We start from the raw sequence: 19687 nt of genomic DNA, 5'->3' as shown, positions 1-19687 counted from the left end.
GTTTTGTTGCTTTTTTTTTTTTTTTCTTGAGACAGTTTCATTCTTATCGCCCAGGCTGGAGTACAGTGGCACAATCTCGGCTCACTGCAACCTCTGCCTCCCCCGCTCAAGTGATTCTCCTGCCTCAGCCTCCCAAGTAGCTGGGATTACAGGTGCATGCCACCATGACTGGCTAATTTTTGTATTTTTTGTAGAGATGGGGTTTCTCCACGTTGGCCAAGCTGGTCTTGAACTCCTGACGTCAGGTGATCCACCCCTCTGGGCCTCCCAAAGTGTTGGAATTACAGGTGGGAGCCAATGCACCCAGCTCTTGTTGCTTTTCTTAAGAGACATTTAAAAACGCCTTGGTAGCAGGTAGAAAAGCAGCGGAAATATTTTATTCTATTTACAGGCACCATCAGACTACCACATGGTTTTAAATATAAACAACTACCAATAAACAAGTAACACCCACAGAAATCCAGAGCCAGGAGGAGACATCTGCATTAGGCTCTGGTGCTGAAAGAAGCCTCCATCACCAGGTCAAGTTTATTTGCCAAAAAGAAACAAACAAACAAACAAAAAAAAACCACCCAATCCCTTCTGGAGCAGCCGTCCTTTTCCCCTCCCGCTCCACATTCAGTCACTGGAACTGGAAGTCACTTTCATGCCAAATAATAATGATGGCCAGGCGCGGTGGCTCACGCCTGTAATCCCAGCACTTTGGGAGGCAGAGGTGGGCGGATCACGAGGTCAGGAGATCGAGACCATCCTGGCTAACACAGTGAAACCCTGTCTCTATTAAAAATACAAAAAATTAGCCAGGTGTGGTGGCACGTGCCTGTAGTCCCAGCTACTCAGGAGGCTGAGGCAGGAGAATCACTTGAACCCGGCAGGCGGAGGTTGCAGTGAGCTGAGATAGCACCACTGCACTCCAGCCTGGGCGACAGAGCAAGAATCTATCTCAATAATAATAAGAAGAAGAAGAAGAAGAAGAATGATACTAATTCATTATTAGTGTCCTTTAACAAATAATGAATTTGCACCATTTTTAACTTTGCAGAGCTCTTTCACTTTTGTTAGTGTAGCATTTTAATTATGTTACCAGAAAGGAAAGAGTGAGCTGGAAGCTGGACCGCCTTTCTTCACTCAGCCCCACAGCCCATCCCAAATCGCTCCAAACACAGCTCCTGCAGAGCACCCGCAGAAACCACCCACTTGTGTGTGTCTGAATTCGTGCTGAGTCATGGGAGCCAGTGTTGTGCATTGTCTGGTTGGTGAGGAGCTCTCAGATGTTTGTGAAATGATCCCTGGGGGACATGAGTAAGCTCTTCCTAGATTCTGAGTGCTGAGGTCAGAGATTGATTGAAAAAGAATTAGAAATTTTGAAAAAGGCTTAGAAATTCCAAGCAGGGCAGAATTCCTAAGAGAGACTAGCCTTTTTAAAATTACTGAGTCTCTTTTGAGGACTCATATCATTAAGGATCTGGAGATAAAGAGAAACTTTGGATGAGTAATACTTTTATTTTGAATTTTAAATATTGCACTGATGTTTTTTAAAATAAAGCAACCTCATCCAAATAATAGAAGTGCAAGATGAGCGTCCCATAGTGGAACTTGCTTCCACCTGTGGCTGGTTAACTACATTAACTGGTTAACTAAAAGGGGAGCCAATTTGGTCCTTGGTGGGATAGCTGGTTTCTCCTTGCTTCTTTCATTCACCATTTATTGAATGCTAACCCTTTATTTGCACCATTTACTAGGTGCTAAATGTGAAGGAAACACAGTCGGACCTTCCCAGAGCTTAATGTTTCATGGAAGAACTCAGAGAAAACCCATTTAAATAGATTTAAGCCATCCGTTTCCAGAGAGATTAAGCTGGGAAATGACCGTGTAACCCATCATCTGTGCAAGAGGGGAAAAGTACCCTATTGTCAGCCATTTCATTACTGGTGAAACGAAGGTGTTCTACACAGATTCAGTTTGCAGGGAGGCAGCATGGAGAATGTACTGGCTGGGAACCAGAAGAATTGAGCTCTAGGACCGTATCACCCTCTAATAAACTCTTTTTTTTTTTTTTTTTGAGATGGAGTTTCACTCTTATTGCCCAGGCTGGAGTGCAATGGCATGACCTCAGCTCACCACAACCTCCGCCTCCTGGGTTCAAGTGATTCTCCCGCCTCAGCCTCCCAAGTAGCTGGGACTACAGGCATGTGCCACCATGCCCGGCTAATTTTGTATTTTTAGTAGAGATGGGGTTTCTTCATGTTGATTATGCTGGTCTCAAACTCCCAACCTCAGGTGATCCGCCCACCTTGGCCTCCCAAAGTGCTGGGATTACAGGCACAAGCCACCGCGCCCGACCACCTCTAATAAACTCTTAAATTTAGGTCAAAGTATTCCACTTTCCTAGGCCTCAGTTTCCTCTCCTAGAAAACGGGGGGGCTTCAGTAGATGGCTAGAGGCTCCATTTAGCTTGATTATTTGCTGTCACTCTAAAACCTCACTGTCCTGAGAAAGAGAGCCATGATTAATTCCTTGTTGTGGTGGAAGAGAACTAGTTATGGTGCACTAGCCAACACATAAGCAAGCTCACCCCTGAGCCAGCGACTGCCTTCCCTCTTCTACTGTAACTACCCACCACTGGACCTTAAGGCAGTTGTCAGAACCAATAAAAAGAATGTTCCTCCTGGCCATAAGTACAAGTGGTTATTTGCAAAGCTACATAATGGCCTTAATTAGTGAGAGTTCACACTTGGGCTTAATGTAAACAGACTCTCCCAGTAACAGACAACTTCAAACAGTGAGGCTGAATTCCAGTGTAGACACTACCTAAGCAAGTGAAGAATCAATTTTGAGGTGAAAATTAGAGACTTTGGGATGGAGTCCAGAAACCATGGGGTGGGGTTCGGTCATCAGAGGAAGGAGAGGGGCCACCTGAATGATTTTCCCTGAGCAGCTGATGAGTATATTAATCTGGGCAACTGAAGATCCCTATCAAACTATTGATACAGCTGTGTTTGCGTCCAAGTGTGCTGAATCTGTGCCAGCTCTTCACAACGTGTGATCTAATGAGCTGAGGACAGGAACTGGGACCTGGCCCTTGTGTGCTCCTTTGAAGGAAGAAGGGGAGGAATCAAAAGTGGAGAAAAGAGGACTGGGCGTGGTGGCTCATGCCTGTAATCCCAGCACTTTGGGAAGCAGAGGTAGGCGGATCACCTGAGGTCAGGAGTTAGAGACCACCCTGGCCAACGTGGAGAAACCTGGTCTCTACTAAAAATACAAAAATTAGTCAGGCGTGGTGGTGCGCGTCTGTAATCCCAGCTACTTGGGAGGCTGAGTCAGGAGAATCGCTTGAACCTGGGAGGCAGAGGTTGCCGTGAGCTGAGACCACGCCACTGCACTCCAGCCTGGGTGACAGAGCGAGACTCTGTCTCAAAAAAAAAAAGAAAAGCGAGTCCACAGGAAGGGAACACCATTTCGACTTTGTTTTCTGGTTCTTTTACCTTACCTGCATTTGAAAGCTAGGCCTAACAGAGTAGCAGCAAATATAAAACGTACCTTTATGGAGAAGACATATGGGCAAGGAATGATTTAAATTCTTAGCCAATTGCTCTTGGGGTTTAGAGACATTGTCACGCTCGTTAAATGGAAATGTGAAGGATAAATTCTTAGCCAAGATCAAAAGGAGTGGCGTTTGAAAGTAGAATAGAGAAGAAAGCGGGCTCTCTCGCAGTCAGAGGCCTAATCTCACCCCGCCTCCACACCGCACCCACCCGGATGAGGGTTCCTTCCTGGAAGCTTTCATGTGTCTCAGAAGAAAATAATTACCATCAGAGCCACTTGAAGAACAACAAAAGAAATCCTTCCTTCTTATTTTATAGTCACGGGTTATTTTAAACCCCAAATGGTATTTCTCAGTTTAATCGCTACACTTGGTTTCAATTGACTTTTAGTCAGTTTTCTTAAAGTCGAGAGCATAAAAAATTTCTCACAACTAAGAATAGTCAAAAGAACGTGCGGCAGACTCCAAAGGCAATATCAGGAAGAGGGGGCCAGAGGGGTTTAGACAATACAGCACCTTTTTCAGAAGTCTATTGTCCTCTGTGGAAGAGGTGAGAAATTTGTCTGTACAAGTCCAGGCCTGCTTATTTTAAAATATCTAATTTTATATGTAACATTCTCATCTGATAGGCAGCATTAAGATCTTAAAATGAACTAGGTGGAGGAAAAGGGCAAAAACATGACATACAGTCACAGGAAACAGTTTAGATTTTCCTTGATTGGATTCCTTCTGCAGAGAGATTCCCGAGGACCTCCAGAGCCACACCTGCCCCCTTTGATGACTTTCAAACTTGCTCCAGGCACCGACGGTGAATCCCTAAGGGGCCTCAAATAATGGTGGGTGTCGAATGAAAGGCCAAAGTAGTTTACCTGAGTGTCTAGTGAGTTCTGTTTCCAATAGTGGGGTTTTCTGAACATCTCACATAATGAAGACAGAGTGGAAGTTACAGAATTTTATACTCAAGAGGCTTTGAGTCTATCCCAGAACCCGAAGCAAAAGAGAGTCAGGCAACTTTATGAGAAGCCCTCACTGTCTAGGGGCCTGTTTTGTTCAGGGAATAAGGGCTAATGCTAAAATGATCCTCCTGACTTTGTAAATGATTTCCAGAGAGCTCAAGGGCTTAGGGATGGCTCCAGGGAGCGCACAGTGGATGACAGTACTGGCCTGAGGAGCTGGAAGTGGACATTTTCCTGGAGGGAAATGATTTGGGATTTCTCAAGGTCACTGGTATTGGGGCAGAGAGGAAGCCAGTTCCAGAAGCAAAGGTATGAGTCACAGAAGCCCACTGGGCCCAACTGTTGCTGAGAGGACAGGGAGAGGAAGGGGCAGTGGGCATGCATCCGACTGGAGATGAGCCCTGTCAGATCTAGACATCTACCCCATGGAATCAGAAAGACCTGGCAGAAGTTCCCCAACTCTTTCCATCCAGCGGAGGTGGCTAATTGTAGTGGATGAGAATGCCAAGCATTGGCATGAGACAGGTCTGAGTTTCTGTTTTGAATCCTGGTTCTGATACTGCGTGACCGTGGGCAAGTTTCTTCACATCTTTTAAGGTTTGTGTCACACGTGTCCGTGTGAAGAGAGTCCACCAAACAGGCTTTGTGTGAGCAACAAGGCTGTTTATTTCACCTAGGTGCAGGCGGGCTGTGTCCAAGAAAGGAGTCAGCAAAGGGTGCTGGGATTATCATTAGTTCTTATAGGTTTGGGATAGGTGGTGGAGTTAGGAGCAATTTTTTTTGGCCGGGGGTGGATCTCACAAAGTACATTCTCAAGGGTGGGGAGAATATTACAAAGTACCTTCTTAAGGGTGGGGGAGTATCACAAAGTACATTATCACAAGGGTGGGGAGGGTGTATTGTCATAAGGTCAATTGATCAGTTACGGTGGGTAGGAACAGATCACAATGGTGGAATGTTATTTTTTGTGGTTCTTCAGTTGCTTCAGGTCATCTGGATGTATATGTGCAGGTCACAGGGGATATGATGTCTTACCTTGGGCTCAGAGGCCTGACAGTTTGTATCCTCGTCTCCATAACGGTGCAATGATCCTTCCTTCGCAGATGTGTAGGGTACTTTAAGTGAGATGAGATATGTGGAAATGTGATCGCGTGCTCAAGAAATGCTAGCTGTGAGGATTATTAAGGTTATTAGGAATGTGTCACGTTTCTGGTTCTGTCCAAGATGCAAAGCAATGTGTCTGCAGCAAGACAGGGCAAGCGGGAGAAGGTGGAGCCAGGACCTACCATTAGAGCTGCCAGGTGGATGAAAATAGGGGCTGCCTCTTGTGGGGGTTCTGTGGGGTGGACAGGACACTGCTGGAGTGTGGCAGGCCTTCACTCTTGCTGCCGTTTAGCCTAGGGGACCACCTAGAGGGCCGGATCTCCTGCCCCGGGGCAAGGCAAGGCAGCAAGGCATTCAGGACAGCACAGGTCTGGCCTGCAGACGTTCACTACCAGGGAGTCTGATCACGGCAGCAAATTCAAGCTCTGGATCTATTGGTCTCTACTGTAGAGTTATTTAGTAGAACTAATGGAATGAAATGTCCTCTGGGGATTCCAACCTCTTTTCTCTATTTGATTGACAGTGGAATCTGGCCCCAGGTTTGTGGTGATGAGGAATCAGATAAACTCTACAGAGATAGTTTGAGTGGTTGAGGTCAGGATGACCACTTCTGATAGCAACTCAATCATACCGAATTCATTCACATTACCTGATTGGTTCCTCACACCAACCTGTGTGATGGGCAGTAACTCAGGTGTGATGATTATTCCCATTTTACAGACGAGGAAAGTAAGGCTGGCAGAAGTAATGGGATTTGTTCAAGGTCACACAACCAGAAGGCTGTGAGGTCTGGGCAAAAATACAGGAGGTCTGACTTAGATGTTCTACCTTCCCCACTAGGTCCTGTGAGGTGTTTCTTTGGGCTTGAAACTTTATCCTCATGAATGTAGGCTTTTATCTTTAGAAGCAGACGGTGAAATAGGGTTTCATGTGCAAGGAAGCAGGCAATGGATTTGGGGCTTTTGTCATCTGTGCTCACCTGTCCCAGGTTAAGGGGGAACTAAACTCCCAGATACTTCTTTTTTTTTTTTTTTTTTTTTTTGAGACAGAGTTTCACTCTTGTTGCCCAGGCTGGAGAGCAATGGTGCGATCTCAGCTCACTGCAACCTCTGCCTCCCAGGTTCAAGCGATTCTCCTGCCTCAGCCTCCCGAGTAGCTGGGATTAGAGATGTGCGCCATCACCCCCAGATAATTTTGTATTTTTAGTAAAGACGGGGTTTCTCCGTGTTGGTCGGGCTGGTCTCCAACTCCCGACCTCAGGTGATCCACCTGCCTCAGCCTCCCAAAGTGCTGGGATTACAGGCGTGAGCCACCATGCCCGGCACACTCCCAGCTACTTCTTACTGTCTTGGCAAATCAATCAAGACAGTAGTAATTAAAAAGCAATGCTTTGAAAAACAGGTCTAAAGTTGGGGGATGATAGAAGTAAAAGCCCTTGAAGCTGGCCTCCTTTCCCCAGTCTCCAGACCCCCAAACTTAAATAAAGAGCCTGGAGGGAATGTGGACAAAGCAGCGAAGTCAGGCCCTACAGTGCGACTTTGGCCAGGAAGGGTTTGAAGCGCCCTGCATCCCAATCACATCATGCCGGGTCATGTCAATAGCAAAATCTTGGTATTTTTGGTTATATGAGCTAATCAAGTTCCTTTTTTGCACAAGCAGTTTACCTTGAGTTTTCTATAATTTGCATGTGAAAAAATACTGGTGCTGATGCACTCACAGTACAGGTAATTTCCTGTAGATTTCTTGCCATGAAGTATGAAACCCTAATATGCCACCTAAAACTAATTTTCAGCCAATGACATGTAAAGTATTCCCTGTAGCTTCAGAATCACTAGCCAGCATACTGTGCGTTCTCCCCATTGTTGCTGTGTCCTCATAGAATGCGAGCATTATTCAAATATCCTAAAGTCATAAGCTGGTCCTTGCCAGCTCAGATGATGCTCTTCCTAGCCCTGCTTTCTTTGTTCCACCAGCGGCCATAAGGACAAATTTCATGGATTGGTGATCCACAAGGTGTCATTTTCAAAAAATGAGAAATGGTTTATCATACAACCCATCAATCCTACTCCTAGATATTTATCCAAGAGAAATGAAAACATATTCTACACAAAGAACTCTATACGAAGGTTTCTAGCAGCTTTGTTCATAGTAGCCCCAAACTGGAAGCAACCACAATGTCCATTAACATGAGAATGCATGACAAGCTAAGGCCTATGCCTACAGTGAGACACTGCCCAATGACAAAAAGGAATAAAATGTTGATACAGCAACCACATGGGCAAATCTCACAAGTGTTATGCTGAGTGAAGGAAGCCAGGCGCAAGAGAGTGTGAGCTGCCTCGTTCCATTTATTCCAGGTTCTAGAACAGGAAAAACTAATCTGTAGTGAGAGAAGGCCTAGGGTGTTGTGTAGGGGGCTGGCTGCAAAGAGGCACAACAGACCTTTTTTGGGGAGAGTGAAATGCTGTGTGTCTTGATTCAGAAGATGGTTTCAAATGTATACACATCACTGAACTGCACATTTAAAATGTATGTATGTAAATTATACCTCAATGAAGTCATTTTTTAAAGGTGAGGTATTTTGGGGTTTTCTTAACTTCCTTTTAAAACTTGTAATGTTGCTGGGCACAGTGGCTCACGCCTGTAATCCCAGCACTTTGGGAGGCTGAGGCAGGCAGATACCTGAGGTCGGGAGTTCGAGACCAGCCTGATCAACATGGCAAAACCCTATCTCTACTAAAAACACAAAATTAGCCAGGCGTGGTGGCACATGCCCGTAATCCCAGCTACTCGGGAGGCTGAGGCAGAAGAATCCCTTGAATCTGGGAGGCGGAAGTTGCAGTGAGCAGAGATCACACATTGCACTCAAGCCTGGGCAAAAATAGCGAAACTCTGTGTCAAAAAAAGTAAATAAATAAATAAAATAAAATAAAACAAAACAAAACTTGTAATGTTTATACTTAAAATAGCATTTTCCAATTTTCCTCTATAAATACTATAAGTAAATCATATTATGGAAATGCCGTGTACCAACTACCACAAGCATGCACATCTGGTTCCTACCTTTGCATTTCATTCTCGCTATTCCTTTTATTTGGAATATACTGTTCCTTCTTCTCTCTCTGGAAGAATCCTATATAGCATCCCATCCTTCCTCTGTTCATTCATTCAGCAAATGTTTATTGATGCCAGGCCCTGTGACCGGCAGTGGAGCTACCGAGACATATAAATCAGGGGCCCTGTGCTTTAGGGACACCTACTAGAAAATGGAGTTTTACTTGAATGCCCTTAGATTTATATTCCAAGCATTTTCTGGCTGATAAAAAGACTCTGTCAAAGATTGTTAACCTGGAGGTTCCAGCCTGTTCTGTTACATTACCTAAAAGTAGCCTGGTTATTCCATACACATGTATTTCACAGCCTCCCTAAAGGTTCTATGTTAACTTTTAAGAAATGGAATCATTGATAAAGTTAACAAGGCAGAAGAAAAAGCTCTAAGAAACCAAAGAAAAATTGGCTTAAATGTATTTCTAGGTCAATGATGAAAACAAAATAGAATATGGAAATGCAAACACAAATGGAACAAGAGAACTTTAAAATAAGGTGATAGTTACCATGTGTCTGAGGGCTGGAGGACCACCTGGCCTTGCTGGCCTCTTACACCAGAGCCTGGGCCATAGCTCATAATTTTGCTGATATTGGCATCTTTTAACCTTTGGAGTGTTTTTAAAAATCAGTTACTATAACAAGCTCTCATTAAAATTTATTTTTCAGCCAGGCACAGTTGCTCATGCCTGTAATCCCAGCACTTTGGGAGGCTGAGATGGGTGGATTACCTGAGGTCGGGAGTTCGAGACCAACCTGACCAACATGGAGAAAGTAAAAAAAAAAAAAAAAAAATACAAAATTAGCCAGATGTGGTGGCACATGCCTGTAATCCCAGCTACTCGGGAGGCTAAGGCAGGAGAATTGTTTGAACCCAGGAGGCGGAGGTTGCGGTCAGCCAAGATCATGCCATTGCACTCCAGCCTGGGCAACAAGAGCAAAAAAAAACCTCTGTCTCAAAAAAATATATATATATTTTTCAATCATTTGTATTTTTGTGCCCCTCCCATCAACTTTGGGTTTCAAACCATCAAACCTTTTCTTGATTAAAAATGTCATCATATCTGGGTGCAGTGGCTCACGCCTATAATCCCAGCACTTTGGGAGGCCAAGGCGGACGGATCATTGGAGGTCGGGAGTTCGAGACCAGCCTGACCAACATGGAGAAACCCCGTCTCTACTAAAAATACAAAATTAGCCAGGTATGGTGGCGCATGCCTGTAATCTCAGATACTCAAGAGGCTGAGGCAGGAGAATCACTTGAACCCGGGAGGCAGAGGTTGAGGTGAGCTGAGATTGTGGCATTGCATTCCAGCCTGGACAACAAGAGCAAAACTCCGTCTAAAAAAAAACAAACAAAAAAAAGTCATCATAGAGATAAAAATCTATACAGAGAGAAATTACTGATTATATTAGTTCATTCTCGCATTGCTATAAAGAAATACCTGAGACTGGGTAAATTATAAAGAAAAGAGGTTTAATTGGCTCACAATTCCAGAGGCTGTACAAGCGGCAGGATGGGCATCTGCTCAACTTCTGGAGAGGCCTCAGGAAACTTACAATCATGGTGGAAGGCAAAGAGGGAGCAGACACTTCACATGGCCAGAGCAGGAGCAAGAGTGGGGGTGGAGGTTTGGCTTCTGCTATGTTCAGAGAAGCCCAAAACACATTTTGGGTGGAGGGGTTGCTACACACTTTTAAACAAACAGATTCCAAGAGAGAACTCACTATCTTAAGGACAGCATCAAGGGGATGGTGCTAAACCATTACTGAGAAACCGCCCCCATGACCTAGTCACCTCCCTCCAGGCCCCACCTCCAACATTGGGGATTACAATTTGATGTGAGATTTGATGGGTAAACATATCCAAACGATATCACTGATTTAGAATTTGAAATTAAATATTAATGTTTGAGATGTCATTTTTTTTACAAAAGTAAACTTTTAATTTTAGAATAGTTTTAGACTGATAAAAAATATTGCAAACATAGTACAGAGTTGCCTCATACCTCACGCTCAGTTTGCCTTCTTAACATCTTACATTAGTCTGATACATTGTCACAATTGATGAATCAGTATTGATACATTATTATTAATCAAGGTCCATTGTTTAGTGCAATTTCCTTAGTTTTTTCTTAACATCTTTTCCTGTTCCGAGATCCTATCCAGCATATCCCATTACATTTTGTCATCCTCTCTCCTGTAGGCTCCATTTGGACGTGACATGTTCTCAGACTTTCCTTGTTTTTGATCACCCAGACAGTTTGAGTACTGCTCAGGTATTTTGCAGACTCTCCCTCAGTAGGAATTTGTTTGATATTTTCCTCATGGTTAGACCAGGTTATGGGGGTTATGGGAGAGGTAAAGTGCCATTCTCACCGTATCATATCAGGGGTACACAGCGTCAGCATGATTCATCACTGTTGATGCTAACTTTGATCACCTGGCTGAAGCAGTGCTTTTCACTGTAAGAGTTTTTCCACTGTAACCTTATTTTTACCCGTTTCCACACTCTTTGGAAGGAAATCAATATGTGCAGCCCCCACTTAAGGAGTGAGGACTTATACTCCTGCTTGAGGGCAGAGTATCCACATAAATTATTTGAAATTTTCTGCATGGGAGATCTATCTTTTCTTCCTCATTTATCCAATCATTTATTTTTCACATACGGACACATAGTATAGATTTTATAATTTGGGTTATTTATTATTCAATAGCACTTTATTTTTTGCTCAAATGGCTCCAGCTTTGGACTTTGGGAGCTCTTTCATTTGGCTCCTGTGTCCCTTTCACATACCCACTAATTGTGTGGGTGGAGGGGTGTGGAGGTGTTCAGCTCTTCCTTACTTCCCGGCACTACACAAAATGCCCCAGGATCACCTTGTAGATTTCCTGCCCTGTCCTAGAATCAACCATTTATCTCCAAGGGGTCCTGGTTCCTTATATTGGAGAATGGTATTAGATACCAAGATCTGGGTGCTAGGTGTGCTTGTCGATACTAGAGTGTTAAATAACCTTATAAATAGAAAAAGTGCTTTCCTCAAAGTTCAAAATTGAAAACCTTAAAAATACTGTTAACTTAGAATGTTTTAGTGACTTTATCCATATATTTACATATATTTTGCTATAGGAATGATAAATTTTAATTCAAAGCCTTCTTAGATGGCCTAGAATTTGGACTGAAAATAATATGCATACACAGCCAATTTTTTAAATATGAAAAGTGATTTATGACTATCTAATGGTAATAAATTCAAACCAGCCTTATTAAAGAAAGAAGTTAAATAAACCAATGTCTTGGTCAAAACAGCTTGCCTCAGAAAGTATACTCTGGGTCTAATAATCTACCTCCTTCAGGAATATTCATTCCTCTTGTCGCCTGCTAGCTTCCAGTCATAGAAAAAAAAATCCGTTTAATAACTTTAGATTTGGTTACATCCATCTGTGAGTTTTTCTTCACCTCCATTTAGAATTAGTAGGAAAAGCATTAGGACAAAAGGGTTGTTTAAATAACATTAGTTTATCTCGTTTGAAAAGTGAAACTTCTTTCGTCTAAGCTCTGGTTACTTCATTGTTCTTTCCACAAGCCCTTCTAACAGTGATTATCTGCAGTTTGCTTACCCACTGTCAAGAGCTCAGCATCCATACTTGAAACTCAAGCTTCATATGCCAACTTTGGGATGATTCTCATCAAACAGAAGAGGCTGTTTCCATGCTGGAATAAAACATATAATATTCACTTATAAGTCTCGGCATCGTGTTATTTTCGTGTGTGTGTGTGTCAAAGAACATTCTTTTTTTTTTTCTTTTTTGAGATGGAGTCTTGCTCAGTCACCAGGCTGGAGTGCAGTGTGGCATGATCTTGGCTCACTGCAACCTCCGCCCTCCCGGTTCAAGCAATTCTCCTGCCTCAGCTTCCCGAGTAGCTGGTACTATAGCTGCGCACCACCATGCCCAGCTAATTTTTGTATTTTTAGTAGAGACGGGTTTCACCATGTTGGCCAGGATGGTCTCGATCTCCTGACCTCGTGATCCCCTTGGCCTCCCAAAGTGCTGGGATTACAGGCATGAGCCACCACGCCTGGCCCAAAGAACATTCTTAAGTACAGTAAGACAAAGATGACATCTATGATTTTCATCAAACAAAAGCCAACATCAAATTTTAGATCAATTTGCCTCACTAATTTTTTTAACTCAATAAAAGAGTTCAAAATTAAATTTTGACCAAACTTTGAAAGTAACTGGGTCCTAGCCATTACATTTACAATGGAGTAGCTTTTTGCATAGAAGTCTTATCTTCACTTTTTCTGTTTTCACTTGGCCTTTTGATGAATTTGACCTGTACTAGAGGAGTAGGTAGTTTTTCTCAAGATACTACCTGTAGCTTTCCTTAGGATAGATTATGCGACATTTTTATTACTTCTGTCAACCGAAGTAGCTTTTTCATTTTCATTTATGATAGGTTTTGTAAATGTCAAATTTCTTGTTAAAGAGTCAGACTTGACATTCCAAAAGGCAAAGGATGATATAGATAATATTCAAGTATACACAACTAGAGTTGGAAATAATCTCAATCACTTTCTCCCACCCTCCCAAAATCAAGGTAACCTAATTTTCAAATAGTTATTTGAAAGGAAGAAATCAAGCTGCAGTTTAAAAAAAATGACACAGGATATTCTAAAATGTGATCTATCTATCTATAATTCAAGTATAAAGACCATGAATAATCAGAGAAACCAATGTGAAATCCATTTGGTATGACTTGTAGTGTACATTTAAAGTTAATTAACCCTGACTTGAATTCCTTAGAATTAACTTTTACAGAATTATAGAGGATTTAAAATTAGGTTTCCATCAATTTTAGAGGTAAGCTAAAAAAATTTTTTCTCCTGTTATCTCCAAGGAAATAAAACTGTTCAAATGTATTGGTGATTAGGTTATGACTTTCATTTCCTTTCTTTATTTTCTCAATTTTTAGGAAACTATAAACTGGTAGATTCTTTAACATACTTTCAAAGGAAAAGGGAATGACTCAGCTTCTTTATGAAGATCACTGGGTTCAGGATACTCACATGAATTTAGGGTCACAAACACAGCTACTTTTGGGGGCCAAATGACATGCATGAGGGGCATGTGTCAGGCAGGGATGAGGGCAAGCTGGAGAGTGCCTGCTCATTTACTGCAGTCCAAGAAAGCACGGTCCTGCAAACATGGGGCATCAAAAGGACAATGGCTTCTGCTATGTTCAGAGAAGTCCAAAACACATTTTTTTTCCAAGTATTCAATCTCCCAATTTTGAAATGTTAGCAATTATTTTCCTGAAAACATTGCCTGTGGTCTGTGAGCTACATTTGGCCTATAAGCCACCATCTGCAAGCCAATACTGCCCAAGAGAAGATCATATTGGGAGCTAATCCAGTAACCACAATGCCTTACAACAAGACGTGTAATTGTCAAATTCATTTCAAGTCTCATGTTGGCTGATCTGAGCACCATCTTTGAGAGATGAACAAATACAAAAAGGTTGCTTGATGATTTAAGAAACAAAGTAAACAGTTTGATGATTTGAATAGACAGTATCGTCAATTGGTTAATAACTTGATACACTCATTTATTTGACAAAGATGTATTGAGTGCCTTGCATGTACCAGGCACTGTTTTAGCCACCAGGCATACAGCTGAGCACAAGGCACCTATCCCTGAAGGTGCTTACATTCTAGAGGCAGAACGTAAATAAATACAGAGGTAGTAAATAACTAAGCAAACAAGAAAAATAGCAGCTGATGATAATGATCATGCAGAAAATTAAAAACAGTAATTTTTTAACAGGTGTCTGGCTTTCCTATCCTGGTCCATGGATCTCAAACCTCACCCCCTGAGGCTGTCAGAGTGTCAAATTCTTCCTCTTTACTCCTTTTGCTCACGTTATGAGATCATTTGTGGTATGTTTTAATAAATTGAAGTCCACTTTATTTTAAAGTAGTTACATTTTAATCTTCTTGACTAGATTTGCTGGAAATATCAATCCAGGAGGGATTCAGGGAAATCTCTAATCTAATCAACAGATTAATTACAATGCCTGGGTCAGTGCTGCAGCTAGTTAATTTCAAACATTTTATGTTGCCTCCTTTTAGCTTCAGTTTTAGAGGATACCATTTTCCAGTGTGTCCCTAAATTCTAAGAATGTACCATTTGAGGATTTTTACCACCTTTTGGGAACAAAGACTATAACATCTTCACAATGAAACTCTTTTTCCTAGGGCCAGGGCTTCTCCCACGTAAAAATGCACATTAACAAACATCTTTGTAAACTCTTCCCTATAGTTACCCTTGTATGATGAAATGGAGAAATCCTGTAATGTCCAGTCAGAAAATCTGGGTTCAAAACCAGATGTTTGGCTCAGCTGGGGACCAACTCTTCGATCTGGTAGTCAGTCACCTGATCCTTGCTGTTTCTCTTTGAAAGCCCACTTCTTGGGGTGCTGAATGTGAGGACTGAGTCAGAGTGTGAGTTTGAAAGCCAACTCTGAAACGCTGGCTATGATAGTTACTCTGATTGGAAGGGTCATTAAGGTCAATGGCAATGCTCTTTTTGTGATCAGTTACAAGCAAACAAATGTGTCCTTGTGACTGTGGGGGAAAGGAGGCAGAGCCAGACACAAAGTGGACCTCTTCTGGAAAATAAGCCGCTGAAAGGAAAAGAAATAAAATCCGTAAAGTTATATTTCAATTCAAAAAGAAATGTGGATTGTATGTAACGGCAAGAGGAGCACTGGGAATAATACATGGCTAACATTCATTGCGCACTTACTCTGTTCCAGGCATGGAGGTCAGAACTTTGCATGTATTAGCTTTTCAAATGAGGGGAGGAGAGGGAAGGAAAAGAAAAGTTAAGCTAATAAATAATGTGAAGTTGAAAAATTACCACGTACACAACGTGCACTATCGTGTCCCACCCCTCCCCGCCCCCAGCTCTTTATATATGTGGTTTCCAGATCCATTTCTCAGAGGTTTGGTGTCTTTTGCAGCCCTTAGGGCCCCTTCCGCCCATCGTTATCTAATCACCCCTTCTCGGCCACGCAGGAAGGTCCACAACCTCCCCTGTCCCCCAAGACCCGCCCCCTGGCAGCCTTCAGAAATAGTTCTTTCGTACGTATGTGCCAGCATTTTATGCAGTAAACACATGTTGCCTTTAACACGGAACTGCAGGTTAAAAATGTATTCCACTAAATTATGCAGCGGTTAACTGAGCAAATAATGAAAATGCAAAAGAATACATTCAGTATATGGAGCTTAGAATATATCCTTTTGGAAAGCTAAACTTTTTTTTTTTTTTTTGCCCCAAATAAGACTAGAAATGGATTGCTCCATTTAAGACTTCCATTAATAAACTTCTCAGAATATGAAATGTCTCCAAAATGTGCGGACGCTGGGGTGAAAGGTGCCGGATAATTCTCATTGGTGCGTGCGCTGGGTGCAGGAGGAAATATGCTAATGTAGCCGTTTGCCGCAGGGCTGGTGTTATTTATACAGCGCTGGCTGGGCAAGGTTGGCGCTGAAGCAGGAGAGGAGGGAGAGGTTTGTCTTCTTGTGTGAGAGTATAGATGTGTGCGCCTGTGCACACGGCGTTCCAAACGTGAATACAAGATCTTAGGGAGGGGGTGGGGAATGCCATCACGTTTATACTGTGTGTATTATAACTTGTGTTGGAGATATATCCCAGCTTCGTGCTTACATCGCATTCACTTAGGAGTGGGGGAAGAAATGGCGATTTGGGAGTGGGTGCGGCGGGTCGCAGGTGGCCAGACACTGCGGGGGACTGGCGACCTGAAATTGGCAAAGGCGCCTCCTTGACCCTGCTCCACGGACACAAAAATCAACCTTATTCGCTCCTGGAAAAAGCGCAGAGGGTTGTTCCCGAAGGCTGAAGACCCTCGGGCTTGGGACTGGGAGCGGGGCGCGGGCAGCGGGACCGCCGGGCACCTCTGAAGAGACAGAGGTCACGGAGACCTGGCGCGCGCGGAGTGGGTGGGGGGGCCCGCGCGGCTGCGGGAGCCCAGCCTCAGAGAAGACCCGGCCCACACGTTCTCGGCGCACGCCGACTTTGCCGGGACCTGTCGCCGGCCGGCGACCCCTGCTACGCGCGTCTCCTCCTCCCCCGCCCCGCCCGGCGCGAAATGGGCACGGGCAGGGGATCCTCCAGCCAGGCGGGCCCGGGGTGTCCCGTTTCCCCCGCCCCCCTCCCGTGGATCCCGGGCTGGAGGGGGCGCTCGCGAGCAGGAGCCGAGCGCAGCAGGTGCCGCGGTTACCTCCACCTCGGCGGGGGGAGAGGGGGCGGGCCGGGGGGCAGGGAGGAGGGGAGGAGGAGGAGAAGAAGGAGGAGGAGTGGGGCCGGCTCCAGGAGCTGGAGAGCGCGGCCGGCTCGGCGGGCTGGGTCCCGAGCTCCCGGCTTCCGGGAGGCGCCCGAAGTCGGAGAAATACAGCGCGGCCACCCCGGGAGCGGCAGCAGTTGCCCGCACCGCCGCCCGCACCGTCGCCCGCAGGGCCCTGAACCGCAGGCAAGGGCGCGGGCCGGGCGCGGCGCCGGCTCCTCCTCCTGTCGCGTCCGGCGCGGAGCAGCGGAGAGCTGCGGGCTCGGCAGCCGGCGCCCGGGCCGCGGAACCGATGAGCCGCGGCGGCTGAGGGCCCGGCCGGCCTCTGCCCGCCTCTGCCCGGCGCCCGAGCGGGGCCGCAGCGCCCGGGGCGCGGGGTCCGGCGGGTGACATGGGGGCGGCCTGACGCACCCGGAGCCGCCGAGCGCTCTCTCTCGAGCCGCGGGCCCTCCTCGGCGGCAGCGGCTGCAGGCGCCTGGCCCGGTGCGCTGTGCCCGGGGTGCCCGCGGAGCCTCCGCCGCGCTCTATGCGCCTCTGCGGGAGCCGCGGGCCCGGGCCATGGCCATAGACCGGCGGCGCGAGGCGGCGGGCGGCGGGCCCGGGCGGCAGCCGGCCCCGGCCGAGGAGAACGGCTCCCTGCCGCCCGGGGACGCGGCGGCCTCGGCGCCCCTCGGGGGACGCGCGGGCCCCGGCGGCGGCGCGGAGATCCAGCCGCTGCCCCCACTGCATCCTGGAGGCGGCCCGCACCCGAGCTGCTGCTCGGCGGCTGCGGCCCCGAGCCTCTTGTTGCTGGACTATGACGGGTCGGTGCTGCCCTTCCTCGGGGGCCTGGGCGGGGGCTACCAGAAGACCCTCGTGCTGCTCACCTGGATCCCGGCGCTGTTCATCGGCTTCAGCCAGTTCTCGGACTCGTTCCTCCTGGACCAGCCCAACTTCTGGTGCCGCGGGGCCGGCAAAGGCACCGAGCTGGCAGGGGTCACCACCACAGGCCGGGGCGGGGACATGGGCAACTGGACCAGCCTCCCCACCACCCCCTTCTCCACTGCCCCCTGGGAAGCTGCGGGCAACCGGAGCAACAGCAGCGGCGCGGACGGAGGGGACACACCACCCCTGCCATCCCCTCCGGACAAGGGGGACAACGCCTCCAACTGTGACTGCCACGCGTGGGACTACGGCATCCGCGCCGGCCTCGTCCAGAACGTGGTCAGCAAGGTAAGGGCCGCGGCCGCCCAGTCCCTCCAACCCTCTCCCTGCAGACCGAGGTCCAAGCCCGAGCCAGCGGGAGACCCGAAGTCCCCAAAGTGGTGGTGCTAGAGTGTGTGTACGGGCATTCCGCATTGGCTTAATCTCCTTCCGTCCCCTAAACCACCTGCCTTTACTTGGGTGCAAAGGGAGCACCATAGCCTTTACTAGTTTGCACCCAAACTCCTGTCCCAGTACGCGGATGGAAAGCGCGCCCTTCCCCCACCCTCGGGGCGAGGCAGCTGACCTGTCCTCAGCCCGCTCTGGAGGAGTCGGACTGGCGTCGTTCAAGGTCTGCTGGGGGAGTCGGGACCACAGCCCTGTTCTGCCCGGCTAGTTGTCCCTGAGTCTTCCACAAAGCAATAGTCTCCCATCTCGCACTTGATTTTGACCCAGGTAAAGCCCACTAAAGAACTGGAGAGCCAGAGAAGCAAAGACTCCTGCAAATCCCCAACCTGCAGCCCGTGCTTAGTCCTCCCCAAAGATATCTGACTTTAGACTTTGCTACCCCAGTGTCTCCTCCAGTGTTTTCTCAGCACTTCAGTAAACATCACAAGAGTATAGGAAGGACGCGGAGAATATGTCATTTGGGTGTTCCCCGGCCGTCACCGCTCTTACACAGCAGCTGCTTTGGGCTGAGGCACTGAGAACCGGGGTGTGCTTTAGCTGAAACATGCACCTTGTCCTCTGAGTCCTGTAGCTAAAGCTCCCTTGCAGAGGTATTGCATGTTATGAAGTGTAGCAGAAGGGAGTTGTGAGACAAGTGTGAAGGCCTAAACACAGAGTGGGCAATGGTGGACACTCAATGCCCCTAGACAGCTATAATTTTATTCTCAACATATAGGAGATATCAAGACATTTGTAGTTTTGCTCCTTGTGTCTAAACTAATTAATTCACATTTTAAAGTAAATATAGACTGTCCCCCTCCCCACCCCCTACCCATTCTGGGCAGTTCTGGCAGAGTTTTAAATGCTTTGTCGAAATGTATGAAATTGGACAGTTTTAAATAGTCAATGTGCATGTAACCTCCTCCCCCCGTGTGCATTGGTTAACAGTTGTAGCTCATGGATGTGTAAGATGAAACTCTTACATCATCATAATCATTGTTTTAATCTTGTACCAACCTGGCCAGAAATGCTCTGTCCTGTGGGAACTGTCTGACTGAGCTGCCCCTGCTGCCCTGCAAGGTAATGGGGAAGGTCCTTCTAGCTGGGTTCACCTTGATCCCACCCACCTCCTACCCCCTGCTTTCTAAAGGTGTTTCTGTGACTGTTTTCCCTTCACGGCGGGCAATATTTCTTTTCTGGTTTAGCAGCACAGAAAAATTAAGAACAATGACTATTTAAATCACTGTGTATGTTTG

General features: G+C 46.1%; 1 protein-coding gene and 1 long non-coding RNA gene across 7 annotated transcripts in view; one reads left to right on the top strand and one right to left on the bottom strand.

The window, feature by feature from the left end:
- Positions 1-9355: 9355 nt before the first annotated feature.
- LOC134739682 (uncharacterized) lies at positions 9356-18093 on the bottom strand. 2 transcript variants are annotated; one of them, XR_010126550.1, is made up of 6 exons: positions 17948-17987; positions 15521-15560; positions 15038-15398; positions 13782-13911; positions 12331-12424; positions 9356-10050 (listed from the first exon to the last, which is right to left on the bottom strand). It is a non-coding gene; the product is annotated as an uncharacterized LOC134739682 (long non-coding RNA). The 2 variants fall into 2 exon arrangements; XR_010126551.1 differs by lacking the exon at positions 15521-15560 and having other exon boundaries at positions 17948-18093.
- Positions 17082-19687, top strand: part of SLC22A23 (solute carrier family 22 member 23) — a 187993-nt gene continuing 185387 nt past the window's right edge. For 2 of the 5 annotated variants that reach the window (XM_054491067.2, XM_054491066.2), the window contains exon 1: positions 17085-18293. In XM_054491067.2, the coding sequence (XP_054347042.1) occupies positions 17640-18293 (654 nt within the window). In that variant the 5' untranslated portion in view covers positions 17085-17639. Of the gene's footprint in view, positions 18294-19687 lie in introns of all 5 variants that reach the window. The other 3 variants (XM_063665775.1, XM_063665773.1, XM_063665774.1) reach the window with 3 other exon arrangements.

This window comes from Pongo pygmaeus, chromosome 5 (assembly GCF_028885625.2).
Source record: "Pongo pygmaeus isolate AG05252 chromosome 5, NHGRI_mPonPyg2-v2.0_pri, whole genome shotgun sequence".
Classification (NCBI taxonomy): Eukaryota; Metazoa; Chordata; class Mammalia; order Primates; family Hominidae; genus Pongo; species Pongo pygmaeus.
Note: the sequence above shows the minus strand (reverse complement) of the source record. Positions and strands in the feature narration are given on the sequence as shown.